This window comes from Anolis carolinensis, chromosome 1 (assembly GCF_035594765.1).
Source record: "Anolis carolinensis isolate JA03-04 chromosome 1, rAnoCar3.1.pri, whole genome shotgun sequence".
NCBI lineage: Eukaryota > Metazoa > Chordata > Lepidosauria > Squamata > Dactyloidae > Anolis > Anolis carolinensis.
Genome location: NC_085841.1, coordinates 5,315,808 through 5,328,328, shown reverse-complemented (window position 1 = coordinate 5,328,328; position 12,521 = coordinate 5,315,808). Strand labels below are relative to the sequence as shown.

Here is a 12,521-nt window from a genome sequence, read left to right as displayed (position 1 = left end):
TTTACTTCTTGTCTGTTCTTTTACTTCCCTCTCTCTATATGGTGACAGCATCTTCATACTACTTTCAGTTGGTGTACCAACCTTCTTTACAGTTTATATTAGCACCTTCATTTGTGTTTCTGCCAAATATTTTTTAATCAGATCCCAGTTTGTTTGCTTTTTTGGAATGCCATAATTGTTTTTTAGTAAATACGTTAATTTATCCATATTCATTATTTCCAATATCTTAATTAACCAACAGCCTAATTCAGGGGTTTCTTTCTTTTTCCAGTATTTGGCATATGTAATTCTAGCCGCCGTAGTGAGATAATTGAAAAGCATCTCTTTGTTTTTTTTATTTTCAATGTTAAGCATCCCCAGGAGGAAGTATTTAGGATCTAAGTCTAGTTTAATTTGCAACATCTTTTGTATTGCCTGATGGATTTCTTTCCAATATTTCTTTGCTTTTTTACAAGTCCACCAACAGTGGAAGAACGTTCCTACTTGGTCTTCGCATTTCCAACATTTGTTTGAGGTTTTTTTGTAATATTTTGATATTTTTTGGGGGGTCAAATACCAGCGGTAAAACATTTTAATCCAATTCTCTTTCAATTCTGTTGCATATGTGATTTTTAATCTGGAGTTCCAGGCCCTCTCCCATTCTTCTAAATAAATTTTTTCCCCAGATTCTTTGCCCATTTGATCATACTGTCTTTTACTGGTACCATTTCTGTCTCCCATTCAATTAGTTTTGCATATATTACAGATATTTGTTTCCTTTCTAATTTCATCACTTTGTCCCAAAATCTTTCTGTTTCTTCAAATCCCATTTTTTTATCTTTATTGTAATATTCTTTTAATTGTCTGTATTGGAACCAACCTACAATTCTAAATTCATGGTTAATCTCTTCTTGGCTTTTCATAGTATATGTCCCATTTTCCTTGGTTAATATGTCTTTATATCTCGGCCAAATTTCTCCCCCCGTTTCTCTCCTTTGGCATGCTTCTAGTGGGGAGATCCATTTTGGAGTCTTCAAATATAATTTCATTTTATATTTTTCCCAAATTTTTATCAGCGATGATCGAATAAAATGATTACCAAAATTTTTTTCCGTTAATTTTTTATTATACCACAGATACGCATGCCACCCCGCCCTCAAATCTATTCCTTCTAATGCTATGATTTTTGCATTCCCCAGTGTGGCCCAGTCTCTCACCCAATTTAGGCCACTCGCATCATGATAGAGTTGGAGATCTGGGAGACCCAGACCTCCTCTTTTCTTCTCGTCTATCAAGTAGATTCTTTTAATTCTCGGTTTTTTTCCCCTCCAAATGAACTTGCTTATTTCTTTGTTCCAGTTTTTGAATTTTTGGGTATTTCTAATAATTGGTATATTTTGGAATAAGAAAAGTAATTTAGGTAAGATCGTCATTTTTATTACCGATATTCTTCCTAATAACGATAAATTTGCATACCTCCATCTTTCTAGGTCCCTTTGTATTTCTTTCCATTTGAGATCGTAGTTGTTTTCTAATAGTTGTGAATTTCTTGCTGTTATTGTTATGCCTAGGTATTTTATTTTCTTCCTAATCTGAATCCCAGAAATTTTTGTTAATTCTTTTTGACTTTTTTCTGTCATATTTTTTGTTAGTAACATGGTCTTATCCATGTTTATTCTTAGTCCCGAGTTATCGCCAAATTCTCTTATTTTGGAAAGCCAATATTGAATTGTATTTATGAGGTCATCTACTACACAAATAAGATCGTCTGCGAATGCCCTTAACTTATAATTATACTTTCTTATTTTTACACCTTTCAGTTTGGGGTCATCTCTAATATTATTTAGTAAAATTTCCAGTGAAAAAATGAACAACAGCGGAGACAATGGGCATCCTTGTCTAGTTCCTTTGCTTATTTTGAAATATTTTGATTCCTCGGAGTTAATTTTAATTTTAGCTTCTTGTTTGTCATAAATTTGGTTAATTGCATTTGTAAATTTGTAACCCATGTCCAATTCTTTAATGAGTAATTTAAAAAAATCCCAATTCAAATTCTTCAAACCGCTGGTTGGTCAAATTGGCGAAAATGACATTATAGGGGAATGTTATGGTGGAGGGGAATGTCATGGAATGGCTTTTCAGAAATGAAGATTCTGCCACAAGTCGATGGGGAAGAAATGTGTTCTCTGACTGTGACTTTTGAAAGTGTTGTTTCTGGTCTGGGTTTCTTCCAGTCTTTTGTTTGCTCATCTGTTCTCACCTAAGTTGGACACATTTACAAATGTTGAGTCATGAATTGCTACTGCAATTTTAACGCTGCCGTGGTTTTCGAAAGTTTCAGGAATCGTATGTCATCAACCCCAAATATATTGGCAGCTTGCTCTCACTGACATGCCTGCCTTGAAAGGAAGCCAGTATTAACTGAGTATGTAGGATTAATAAAACAAAAAAAGGAAAATGAAGAAACATATATATTTTAAGAAGGCAAAATGGAATGGATTTTAAGGAAACTATGAAGGCTGCCTGTTGCCATGTCTCTCCAAAGGCTTTTGTTTTAACTTGGAACCTCCATTTAATTATTTGAGATTAAAGATATGAGAATATGAAATGCAGGGATTTAATCTCTTGGCCAGACACACAAAGACGACCCCCAGATGGGGAGCCAGCGTCTGTTTTCCTCTGCACGGTGCCCCAAAGATAATCTGTGGCAATTATCTTCTCTCCTACCTAACTTCAACCTGTGAAATGGAGTGATGGTGATGAAATCTGGTGATAAGTTGTTGTTAACTGCTCCCCAAGTTGACTTTGACTTTATGAATGGTAGACATCCTAGTCACACTATTATCAGCAGTCTTGCTCAGTTCTTGCAGATCCAAGGTAGCCATGGCTTCTTTGATTTATTCTACCCATCTGGAACGTAGTCTTCATAGAATCATAAATTTGGAAGAGGCCACAAGGGCCATCCAGTCCCAACGCTGTGCAGAAAGACACAATCCAAGCCCTTCTGACCAATGGCCATCTAGTCTTCGTTTAAAAACCTAGAGAGAAGGTGACACCACCTGACTCGAAGCAACATACTCCATTATTAGAGAGCTGTGACCATCAGGTGGACCTTCTGATGGAATATCTGGTGGAAGTTGACCACCAGATGTATCATCAGAAGTTAAGTGATTCTAGTTGAGGCATTCAAAGCGATTTGTGTATAAATGAAAGTGCTCTCAATGAGCTCACACAATAAGCAGGCCAATTGTTGCTTCACTAGTGCATGTTCAGGTCTAGGACTACAAACAATAGAACAACAGGCTGGGCTGTGGCGCAGGCTGGAAAGCAAGCCAGCTGCAACAAATCACTCTGACCAAGAGGTCATGAGTTCGAGGTCAGCCCGTGCCTGCGTCTTGTCACTGTCTCTGTTCTATGTTATGGCATTGAATGTTTGCCTTTATGTGTGCAATGTGATCCGCCCTGAGTCCCCTTCGGGGTGAGAAGGGCGGAATATAAATGCTGTAAATAAATAAATAACCTTAAAGACCACAAGGGTGATCCAGTCCAACTCTTTTCCGCCATGCAGGAATACACATTCCAGATATTCTCGACTGATGGCCATCCAGGCTTTGTCTAAGAAGCTCTGTAGAACGTTCTCAGTCTCAACTGGCCAGTTTATGGCTGTGTTGGGAAGGAAGTATCATCTAAAAGATGGGTTTGAGGGAGCAAGGCAGAAAATGTGTAGTGGAAAGTCTCAATATGTCTTCCTGCTCCCAATCTATCTATATATATATAAATGTAGTGTGTGTTTGTAGGACTGAGTAAACAACAAAACCACTGAACAAAATCACACCAAATTTGGCTACAAAAGACATAGTAATCCAATCTTTGTCTTTCAAACAAAAAAAACCCTCCCAAATTAGAGAACGAGGAAGAGCCATTTTCAACCCTGGTTGCTGGTCAGAAGGGTAGGCCCTGCCCCCTTTAGACCCCACCCACTTCATCTCCTAGCAACCCCCTCGGCCACAATGGCACCAGGGTACAGCCAGGGTTCAGGCTTTTGAGGCTGCAAGGCTATTCACAGTTATTCCACCTGGCCAACAAAGCATTCCCATAAGCCACAGCAACGCATGGCCGGGCACAGCTAGTTCATTATAAAAAGTTTTGGTCCTGGTATTCAATGTGACAACCCAACTGCATTCAGCTGGGTAACCTTACTGGAAGGGTTATGAACACATCTCACTCTGCCACGGATTGACTGTGCTGGTGTGTTGTGTTTAGCCATGTACACACAGAGATAAAGGGTTTACACCTCCTTCCCAGGTATACATGAGCAACTGGTCTGCACCCAGGTATAATCCCAGAGTTGACTGGATGCCAAGGAGACACATATAAGAGTTAAGGTATAGTACACTGTCTGGTGGATAAGTCGACCAAGTTTTTTGGATTGATTTTTTGACTAATTTGTTGAGACTCATACACGAGTATATAGGATTATACCTCTAAAATACATAGGATGACATATAGGATTCTGGCCAGAATATGTTGCCCTATTGTTGAGAATTCTCCCACTTCTTGGTCCAAACGCAGGAATTCAGACAGCATCCCATCACCAGTGATTTCCAAATACACATGCTTGGGTTTTTGAATCGAACTGGTTCTGCATGCATGTGTGATGATCTAATGACTGTGGTTAATACCAATGAATTTCTGGTGACAGTTTTAGTTGTATGGAGCCCGTAGTTTTCCTGAGCCCTCCTTGCTTGTGAATGTGAAATGAGGCCATGAGTGCATCTTTGTGGAAAAGAACATTATGCTTATTTGAAATTGGCCTCGTGGCCTTCACTGAGCTGCTTGTTTTACACAATATAATCCCCTTGTTGAAACCTCCATATGTGGGAAATGGCCATAGGGATTATATTCTTATGGCTGCCTTTAATCCCCAAATGCTGAATAATATAAACACAATAAAGGCCTAAACGTTTTAAGTGCTCTGTCGTAGTATAATCCTGGCATGGACTTTGGATGAGAGCTAGAAGTCATTGCAGCTTGATGTTCTCGGTTGGACCCAAACCTTGGAAAAGTTACTTTTTCGGACTGTAATTCCAAGAATCTCCAAGTTGGCTTTGCCAATGGCCAGGTTGGCAGAGATACTTTCAGAGTTAATCCCCCCAATAAAGCAAATTTCCCAAGCATTTTGCGTTTGGGTGTCTGTATCCAGTGTTTGCTCTTTTCCTGACACTCTCAGAAGTAATGCATCGTATCAGTTTCCTACAAATAAATTCCCATTGACGTTTCTCAGGAGAATGAATAACAGTTGTGTTAAGACCAAGTTCATGTTGTGCCATTGCGGACAATGTAATTCAAGCTGAAATCCTTGTTCAGTCGCCATAGCATTAGGATTTAAACCAGGCATGGGCAAACTTGGGCCCTCCAGGTGTTTTGGACTTCAATGCCCATAATTCCTAACAGCCTACCAGCTGTTAGGAAATGTAGAATTGAAGTTCAAAACATCTGTGCATGATGGGTGCTGTGAGACGCTGGTTGCGGAAACAGAGTGTCGACTTCTTCCGTGACGGCTTCAGAAAAACTTGTTCATCGTTGGCAGAAATGTATCCAATTGTCTGGTGATGATGTGGAAAAGTGAATAGTGGTAGTTAAAGAGCACATTCTAAGGATTATTTCTGCATTTGATTTATTAAAACATTCCCATCCAAACCGAAGTAACAAAGGTGGAGACATTACTTTTCATTCAACTCTCGTATTATAAGCCCAAAGTAATTTGAAGGCATACGATACTAGTCTCAGAAAGTAGTGTAAGACATCCTCCAGAAGGCCATGGAGACTAAACACTGTCATAAATACTTCTGACTCTTCATGACCTCTCTTCGTGACCTCATGGACCAGCTCACGCTGGTCCATGTAGCTAGGACCCAATTATTTACTATTCAGAAATGTAGTTATTGCTTTTGTAAATAAACCTTTTGTAATCGTGAAGATTGTACTCTGCATCTTTGCCTGTCTAAGCTCTAAATTCTTTACAGCCACATGGCACTTCATGCTCTGCTTGCTGTGAGCTGAATGCTCAACTTTGTATTTTTGGATGCTCTGTTGTATTTTGGGAGTTCTCCTTAACACAGAAAATCCTAACAATAGTAAAAAGGGAAGAGGAGTGTTCAAAATCTATCTGCCAGGAGACAGACCCAGTGATACACAAACAGCTTGAGACAGACGTCTCATCTTTATCTCAAACTCAAGAGACCAAAACAAGGGAGAACCTAAAAGTAATGTGCTTGTGCCTTTAAAAAGATAATAAGTGACTCATTAGAAGTTGTGTGTCTGTCATTGGCTGAATTGAATGTTTAATGAATTTTAAAATTTTACTCTTTCTTTTGCAATGAAAAACGAAATCTTCCCATTATTAACCAGCTGCTTTCTGTTTCTTCTTTTATTTCATGTCCTGCGTTGCTTTCTTCTGAAACTAGGAGCCAGCCAAAGGTAAGAGGTTTTGATTACCTATTGTGAAAATAACATTCTGATAATTATTTGCAAAATGTTTTGCATTTTATGCAAAAAAAAACAAAAAACAACAACCCTGGTGCGATGCTTTATTTCTCAGTGTGCTACTGTTTGTGGAAGGAGAGGAAATTAAAGTGCCATTTTTGCATTGGTGGCCAAGACATGAGTCATAGGAACAAATGAGGGAAACAGTTGCATGCGCTGAGCATTGGGGACTGAGGAAGAAAGATCCTGTTGTGCGTGTTCCCAAAGAAGCAAAACAAAAACGCTTTCTTGTATTTGCAAACATTGGGACTGCAGTTTCTTGTTTGATTCTAATATTGACACACAGAGGTCTTTTTAACTGCTTCTCTAAAAAAGAAATGGATGATTTTGGAGACCCAGGAGACCCTTGGAGGGCTGTTTACCCCATTACGTTCATCTCATAGTGTCCTTAAAGTGGCCTATGGGTCACATGCAGCCTGTAAAGTCTACTTTTTTGACCACAGAAACTCCATCTCAAGGTACATCTACACTACAGAATTAATGTAGTTTGACTCCAGGTTGGTTCAGGACTCAGACCCCTTTGCCAGAGAGCTCTAGTGCCATAGTAATATTATTATTATTATTATTATTATTATTATTATTATTATTATTACTACTACTACTACTACTACTACAATAGAGCCTCACTTACCCAACATTCTGGATTATCCAACGCATTTTTGTAGTCAATGTTTTCAATGCATTGTGATATTTTGGTGTTAAATTCTTTTATTTTTTATTGTTTTTTTATTTTTTGTTTTATTGATGCGGAGATTTTATTGTTGGGATATTTGTTTTATTGTCTTGTTGCTGTTATTATATTGTTGTTCTAGGCTTGACCCCATGTAAGCCGCCCCGAGTCCCTTCGGGGAGATGGGGCGGGGTATAAAAATAAAGTTCTTGTTATTGTTATTATTATTATTATTATTATTATTATTATTATTATTATTATTAAATTCGTAAATACAGTAATTACTACACAATATTAATGTGCAATGAACTACTTTTTCTGTTTGTATATTTGTTGTATAACATGATGTTTTGGTGCTTAATTTGTAAAATCATAACCTATTTTGATGTTTAATAGGCTTTTTCTTAATCTCTTCTTATTATCCAAGATATTCACTTATCCAACGTTCTGCCGGCCCGTTTATGTTGGATAAGTGAGACTCTATTGTACTACTATTACTACTATTATATTTATATTTATTTATACCCCACTTTATCTTTCCCGAAGCAGACTCAAGATGGCTTAACATAAAAGAATCAGCATACAATTTAAAATATACAAATATGCAAACATTAAACCTGGATTAAATATGAACAGTATTTTAAAAAATCACAGTTAGAAACGATTAAAACTTATTCATAGTTTAGGAAAGCAAACTGGAGAGTTCCAAGTACCTGATTGTTGCTGGAAGCCCCTATGACCACAGCACCACACAAGAGTACAGAGTATAAGCAAACCGTTTATTGTAAAAATACAGGAAAATCAGATATAAAGACAAAAGATGTACAATCCAGGAAAGGGTCAGCAATAGGTGATAACCAGGCAGCAATTCAAATGTCTCATGCGGATTCGAAGGTAATATAGACCAGGACTAGCCAGAAAGTCACAAGTATAGCATAAGTCCACAAGCAGTAGTATATGTAGTCAAACTTGAGCAAGAATACAAAACAAGAACATAGACAGCTTCCAGGATACTTCAATGCAAAACCAAGGCTTGACTTGAAACAAGAACCAGAGAACTCAGGCCTAGCTTCTCCCTTGGATGCTACGTTGCCTGAGCTAACTCTTGTCAACAACTTGCCAATTAATAGACACCCATGAAGTCATTTATTTTCCCATGAATTCTCTCCTCAACTTTCCCATGTGGGAGCTCTGACCGGAGCTGTCTATTTTATTCTCTACTCTGTAAATGAAGACTTTTGTTGACCAGGTGTTTTTCCCCAAGAGCCTTCTATATCACTTGGCTCTTTGCCTGACTCCTTATCTAATGCTGCAGTTTCTGGCTTCTCTAATTGACCTTGAAGTCCTGCACTTTCTGGATCAGGTTCTTCCCAGAGAGAACCATCATTTCTCTGACTTGAATCTTCCTCACTTTGTGCCCCAGGAAATCTCACAGGAAATCCCACATTTCTCTCTAAAACATCAGTGAACCCACCAGCCTCAGGCTGTACTACAACACTGATGATACTACAGATTCCAGTAACTCCACAGGATATTAAGGGGATATTAATTCACTGTAATTCTGCAGTGAAGATACAACCGTTGTTCAAACAAAACGACTTAACCAAATTGTAGCATAGAAGTAGATAAAGCAAATATTGCTGTCAAATACCTTTGACATCAACAAACGTTTCCAGACGTACATTTCTACTTTTTTAAAAACCCAGTAGATTATATCATCCAAGATTTAAATCAAGCTCTGATTGGTAGATCTTACGGGTTATATCCTACAAGACTGAATTTTGTCCACCTCCATCCTTGGAGATATACTATAGAATTTGTGTGATGTTAGGTAGATCTGCTATCTTAGTAAAGGCATGCTGAAATAAGTATTGAAAATATTCTCCTCATTATTGATCTTTTCTTCACAGGTCTTTGCTTACGATCACTGCTTCTGGTCAATGGATGAAGCCGTCAAAGAAAAATATGCAGGTAATGAACCTTCATGGATTTGGTTATTTCTCAGATTAACTTTACTAGGTTGGGAAAATTAACAGCCACACCATTATTATATATTCTCAATATAAAAATTATTGGGGGGTGGAGCAGGATCTGCTCTTTTGGACTACAACTCCCAGAAATAATAATTATAAATAACAACTATAAAAAGTTGGCAGAAGTATTATTGATGGTATTACAGGTGATACTGTTACTGTGAATACAGCTTGAAATATATGAGATGGGTGCTTCGTTGAAGAGGAAACAATTAGAACAATAGGATTTCTAGGTCGTGCTGACCCTGCAATTCATAGAGTTGGAAGGGACCCCAGAGGCCATCTAGTCTAACTCGCTGTTGAATGCAAGATCTCCTCTATACATTCCACTCTGAATTTCTTTGTGGGACCACAGCTAGCACAGTGAGTTAAACCACCAGCTACAGAAAATCTTGCCAACTGGAAGGTTAGCAATTCAAGCTGCGGGTTGGGGTGAGCTCCCGCTGTCAGCCCTAGCTTCTACCTACCTAGTAGTTTGAAAATGTATTTATTTATTTATTTACAGTATGTATATTCCGCCTTTCTCACCCCGAAGGGGACTCAGGGCGGATCACATTGTATACATATAAGGCAAACATTCAATGCCATATACACATAGAACAGAGACAGACGCAGAGGCAATTTAACCTTCTCCTGAGGGGATGTTCGATTCCAGCCACAGGGGAGCAGCTGCTTTGTCATCCACTGCGACAGCACTTCCTCATTCCAAAGGCGGCTGGATGATTTTTTATGGAGTCGTAAATTAGTTAAATTAGCCTCCCCACTTTATAAGTGGTACCTTAATTTCCTACTTGATAGATGCAACTATCTTTCGGTTTGCTAGGTCAGCAACGAGCAGGGGCTATTTTTTATTTTTAATTGTTGGTTGCTCACCCTGCCACGGGCTGGCCTCGAACTCATGACCCGTTGGTCAGAGTGATTTATTGCAGCTGGCTGCTCACCAGCCTGCGCCACAAACCAGCCCCAACAGCAATGTGAGTAGATAAATTGGTACCACTTTGGCGGGGAGATAAAAAGGCGCCCCTGATCGAAATGCTGGCAATTCAATCAGGAAGGCACTCATGGACAACAGGCTCCTTGACGTGGAAAAGAAGAAGAACAGCACCTCCCCATGGCCGAGTCGAGCACAGCCTCCAGATGCCGGAGTTGAAAAATGAAGGAAGCCTTGCCTCTGTTTATGTACTGTCTGTCTTTGTTTTCAGTTGTATATTGAATGTTTGCCATATATAATTTTGTCAATGTCTATTGTTTCCAAATGCCAGCTGAGATCTTTTGGAACTGCACCCAATGTGCCGATCACCACCAGGACCACCTGTACTGGTTTCTGCCAGAGTCTTTGAAGTTCAATCTTGAGGTCCTGATAGCGGCTGAGTTTTTCCTGTTGTTTTTCGTCAATGCGACTGTCACCTGGGATGGCGACATCAATGATCCAAACCTTTTTCTTTTCCACAACTGTGATGTCTGGTGTGTTGTGTTCCAGAACTTTGTCAGTCTGGATTCGGAAGTCCCACAGTATCTTTGCATGCTCATTTTCCAATACTTTTGCAGGTTTGTGATCCCACCAGTTCTTTGCTGCTGGGAGGTGGTACTTGAGGCATAAGTTCCAATGAATCATTTGGGCCACATAGTTGTGTCTCTGTTTGTAGTCTGTCTGTGCGATTTTTTTACAGCAGCTGAGGATATGATCAATGGTTTTGTCGGTTTCCTTGCACAGTCTGCATTTTGGGTCATCAACTGATTTTTCGATCTTGGCCTTGATTGCATTTGTTCTGATATTATTATTATTATTATTATTATTATTATTATTATTATTATTATTATATTATGACACAGCAAACAAGATAGATATGCTGGATTTCATATCACAAGGACCTCAGGATTGAACTTCAAAGACTCTGGCAGAAACCAGTACAGGTGGTCCCGGTGGTGATGGGCACATTGGGTGCCGTGCCAAAAGATCTCAGCCGGCATTTGGAAACAATAGACATTGACAAAATTATTATTATTATTATTATTATTATTATTATTATTATTATTATTATTATTATTATTATTGGAGGGAAAGTGATGTTCAGTGAAATGTGCCTCTTGAACATATATACAATTGATTCCTTTTCTCGGGCTCTAGGGAGCATCTACACTGTAAAATTAATACAGTTTGACATCATTTTAATTGCCATTGCTTAATACTATTTACAACATCTTTATCTTTCACTGCCAAACAGAGCTGGCGTTTCAACAACCTGCATTTCCCATGATGCCGTAGCAGTTAAAATGGTTCTAAACTGCATTCATTCCACTGTGTAGATGCACGTTTAATCAGTGGTCCCAAGTGTACGCACTTCTGTTGTTACTTTGGCACCGTTTAAGTATTGAGTAACTCGGAAGGGAGTTTCTGAAGAAATGTGGTCCAGATGAATATTTTTCTATGTTCTCTTATCCACAAAGGTTTTATTGCCTTTGGACTCACATGAAAGACATCAAAGAGTTTTCACGTGGTGTGCATTTTTATGAACTTTTGAAAACCCTTGATGGTCTTAATCAAAGGAGATGGATGAGTGGGTTTCTTTTAACACCTTCCCCTAATAATCTGAATTTTTTTTGTTCTAATTTTAGGCCAAGATATTGTTTTCAAGTGCCTTGGAGAAAACATTCTCCAGAATGCTTTTGAAGGCTACAATGCCTGTATCTTTGCCTACGGACAGACCGGTAAGCGCTTGCTTGTAGGGGAGAAAAGTTGTGAGTTGCATGGGGTTATTATTGCTTTGTTTGTTTATTTAGTCTCTGCATTTTTTTTTCTCCCAGTGGCTTGCAACATAAAAGTTAAAACAAAGCATAGCTAGAACAATATATAATACAAAACATTAAAAAAACCGGTAAACTAACACTCTGGTGAAAACATTAATTTAAACCACATTCATTGGTGTATATCCGCAGGCAGGTATAAAAGAAAACATGTTTGTTTTGAAAGACTCATTGTCAAGGACAGAACGCCACAAGATTCAAAGTAACAGAGTTTATTAGATTACAGAACTCAAAAATGCCCGTAAAACACAAGGGCCAGGCAGTTTTTGCCTTTAGGAGCAAAAAGGAGCAAAAGTAAATGTTCAAAAGATAAACCGGATTAAACCGGAGTTTAATCCGGGTAAAAACAAACTGCTTGCTTCAGCCTGGGTATAAACGAAACGAAAGCCAAGGAACAAAAGATACAAAGAATGCAACTAATTGGCAGCAGATTCCTCTCTGCTGCCAACACTGTGCTTAGAGTAACTTGCGTCGCTCCCCCACACACA

The 12,521-nt window shown here is 38.6% G+C and overlaps 1 protein-coding gene across 3 annotated transcripts in view; it reads left to right on the top strand.

Moving 5' to 3' along the window:
• The window catches only part of kif13b (kinesin family member 13B), a 304,005-nt gene that overhangs the window by 131,263 nt on the left and 160,221 nt on the right, over nucleotides 1-12,521 (top strand). For all 3 annotated transcript variants that reach the window (XM_062968806.1, XM_062968805.1, XM_062968807.1), the window contains exons 3-5: nucleotides 6,447-6,459; nucleotides 9,106-9,166; nucleotides 11,845-11,937. In XM_062968806.1, coding sequence (XP_062824876.1) covers nucleotides 6,447-6,459; nucleotides 9,106-9,166; nucleotides 11,845-11,937 — 167 coding nt within the window. The remainder of the gene's footprint in view (nucleotides 1-6,446; nucleotides 6,460-9,105; nucleotides 9,167-11,844; nucleotides 11,938-12,521) is intronic.